The following is a 3,197-nucleotide window of genomic DNA, read 5'->3' as shown; positions in this document are numbered from 1 at the left end:
GCAACAATATATTTGCTCTTCCGGAGCCTTCTATAATATTTGTACTACCCGATATAGTACTCACACTAGTTTTTCTCATCATCAACTGAGAGAAATATTTCTTATTCTTAAGTATAGTATGAGTAGTTGCGCTGTCTGCAAGACACAATTCTTCATCTTTTATTTCCCACTGACCTTGAGAGGTATTCATATTCTCCAAGGAAATAAAAATATGTGTCACAAAACTAAACATGTCCAAAATAACCATTATAAAATAAAACACCCAAAATAATACAATATCTTAGAAAACACACAGAATATAAAGTCATAATATAATCACAAAGTTCATAATTAAAATACTACAATTCTATACCAAATCCAACACAACATATTAAAAACTTAATTATTCCCTTCAGGGGAAGTAAAGAAATCTGCAACTTCTAGGTGAGTTGTATCACCAGACTCAAAATCACCTTCGCCATCTTCAAATACAAGATTGGTCTCAACATTCCTTCCTTTCTTCTTCAATGATGATTGATAAAGGTCAACAAGGTGTTTTGGAGTGCGACATACGCGTGACCAATGGCCTTTTCCTCCACAACGATAACAAACACTAGTCACATTGTCACTTTTTCCTCTCTCACCTTTACCATCTTTGCGGTCCCACTTCTGGTGGGAATGTGATCTTTTGTAATAACCTCCACGACCTCTACCATAGCCACCAAAACCACGTCCACGCCCACGGCCTCGCCATTGGCCACGACCACGACCACTGCTGCTGGCATGGTCTTTATTCTTTGATATTTTCCCGCTATGGGATGTCACATTCGCTTCAGGGAATGGAGTTGAGCCAGTAGGGCATGCTTCATGATTTTTCATTAACAGCTCATTATTTTGTTCAGCCACAAGAAGACAAGATATCAATTCAGAATATTTTTTAAAACCTTTTTTTCGATACTGTGTCTGCAGGACAACATTGTTTGCATGAAAAGTGGAGTATGTTTTTTCTAACATATCTGCATCAATAATTTTCTCTCCACATAATTTCAGTTGAGAAGTAATTTTAAACATGGCTGAGTTATATTCACTCACAGATTTAAAATCCTGTAATCTTAAATGCAACCAATCATAACGAGCTTTTGGCAATATCACAGTTTTCTGGTGGTCATACCTTTCCTTTAGATTACTCCAAAGGATTTGGGGATCTTTAACTGTCAGATATTCAGTTTTAAGCCCTTCATGGAGGTGATGGCGAAGAAATATCATAGCCTTAGCTTTATCTTGACATGTTGCTTTATTTCCTTCTTTTATTGTGTCACCGAGCCCTTTAGCATCTAGGTGTATTTCAGCATCTAACACCTATGATAAATAAATTTTTCCAGTAATATCAAGGGCCACAATTTCAAGCTTTGCAAGATTCGACATAATTCATATTTTAGGGCTTTCAAACTACAACACTTTAAAAACTTGATACGAAACAACATTCAAATGGGGTATAATCATTCAAATGCACGATACAAAATAATTCCAATAAGAACTAACACATATACGGAGTGTAAAAACAACTGCCACAAGAAAAGTAATTCCAAGGCGGCAAGGCCATAACCGTAAAGTAACACCAAGAATAGGAGTATATTAATCATGCAAGTATAATACTCTAAAACTAACAATTACAACAATAATTAATAAAGATCAATAGAAAATGGCATATATGCGTTAACATAATAACCGACTTGTTTAAAGTAACATGTCTTTAACATATTACTCTATCAAATCACTTTATCATAAAGCAATTATAATAACATTGATATATAAAGCGATTATAATAAAATATATCAAGAAATAAAAACATTGTTATTGCATCATGGAAGATTAGCGGTTACTAAAGTTATATTGCCACACATCAAAACACGCTAGTGCGTTAACATAAAAGCCGATTGTTTACTTACATCGGGTTTCTGTCAATCAAAAGTATGATCAGTTTTCAGATTATCACAAAAAGAGAAGTATTTAACGTATTAATATCAGAAATCAAAACATTAAAAGAACGGTTACACGATAAAATATTAACCAATAATTACAAGTTGCAATGATAAAATAAAAAACAGGTTCAATCAAAAACCAAACTTCAATCATGTTCAATTGCATTGCGACAAACATCATTAAGAAAATAGAATTAAGTAAATTAAACTTACGAAATACATGCATTTGCGGCACACATTAGACTCCATTGATCACAAGCCTCAAATTACTAAAACATGCATCAATAATACTACCATGTACGTAGTACGTGAATATAGATCAGAAATTTAAATAATTAATAATTAAAGCAGACTTAACAAATATCATATGCAATCAAAGAACTTGTATAAAAAAAAATCATGAAAGTAAAGACGAATATAAACCAAATAATATAGTAATTACTTCGTAGTAATACTAACCGATAACGATGAATCTTGTAGTTATTTTCTCCTTTGTTCAATTACGGTTTCCTTTGATTTCCATCAACGATTAACAATGGTGCTGATAACGTATTATAAAAGTAAAGAGAAAGAGATAGAGAGGAAGAGAGAAACTGTATGGTAGTTATATTATATTCATCCATATCCATAGGCATATATATAATATACACACATATAGGGGTAAGGGTATAATGGTCATCCATTCTAATATATGTATTTTATAACAATATTATGTTATTGGTATTCACATAATTTGTATTGGTACTAACATATTCTGTATTGGTACTTCAGATTCTGTATTGGTACTCACTTGTGTGCGTATCACTTACGACAGAGACTTCCTCGCACCACATTTCAAATATTTGCCCTCCCCCGCGAGCTACTGTACACTACCATTTTCCCACCTTTTCATTCTGCTGTAAAGCTTGTAATGCTGTGTTCATCATGCAGCTACCAGAATCCATGATCAAATTGACTAGCAGAATGAGACCTCATCGAAGTTCAAATTCGCCTCAAAATCAGACCAAGGTAAATTTGTAATTTTCGTCTCAATTTTGCTTCAAAATCAATCACATATTCTAACTTCTAAGTTTTTCCCTTTATGATTGCGGCTCAAATCTTCTACCTTACGGCTTAATTACTTCGAATTGTATTCTAAAATTCAAAGTTATTCTTAAATTTGAAATCCTCCAATTGATAGTTCAAAGATGTTCTTTTTAATTTTAGGGTTTTCGATGTAAAACCCTACAATTGGAT

The 3,197-nt window shown here is 33.0% G+C and overlaps 1 protein-coding gene across 1 annotated transcript; it reads right to left on the bottom strand.

Moving 5' to 3' along the window:
• Nucleotides 1-378: 378 nt before the first annotated feature.
• Nucleotides 379-2,905, bottom strand: LOC110793476 (uncharacterized). Its single transcript, XM_021998349.2, has 2 exons — nt 2,846-2,905; nt 379-1,338 (listed from the first exon to the last, which is right to left on the bottom strand). Exons 1-2 carry the CDS (start codon nt 2,903-2,905, stop codon nt 379-381), a joined length of 1,020 nt encoding a protein of 339 aa, XP_021854041.1.
• Between the last annotated feature and the right edge of the window lie 292 nt (nt 2,906-3,197).

This window comes from Spinacia oleracea, chromosome 5, assembly GCF_020520425.1.
Source record: "Spinacia oleracea cultivar Varoflay chromosome 5, BTI_SOV_V1, whole genome shotgun sequence".
In the NCBI taxonomy this organism is placed as follows: Eukaryota; Viridiplantae; Streptophyta; class Magnoliopsida; order Caryophyllales; family Amaranthaceae; genus Spinacia; species Spinacia oleracea.
Note: the sequence above shows the minus strand (reverse complement) of the source record. Positions and strands in the feature narration are given on the sequence as shown.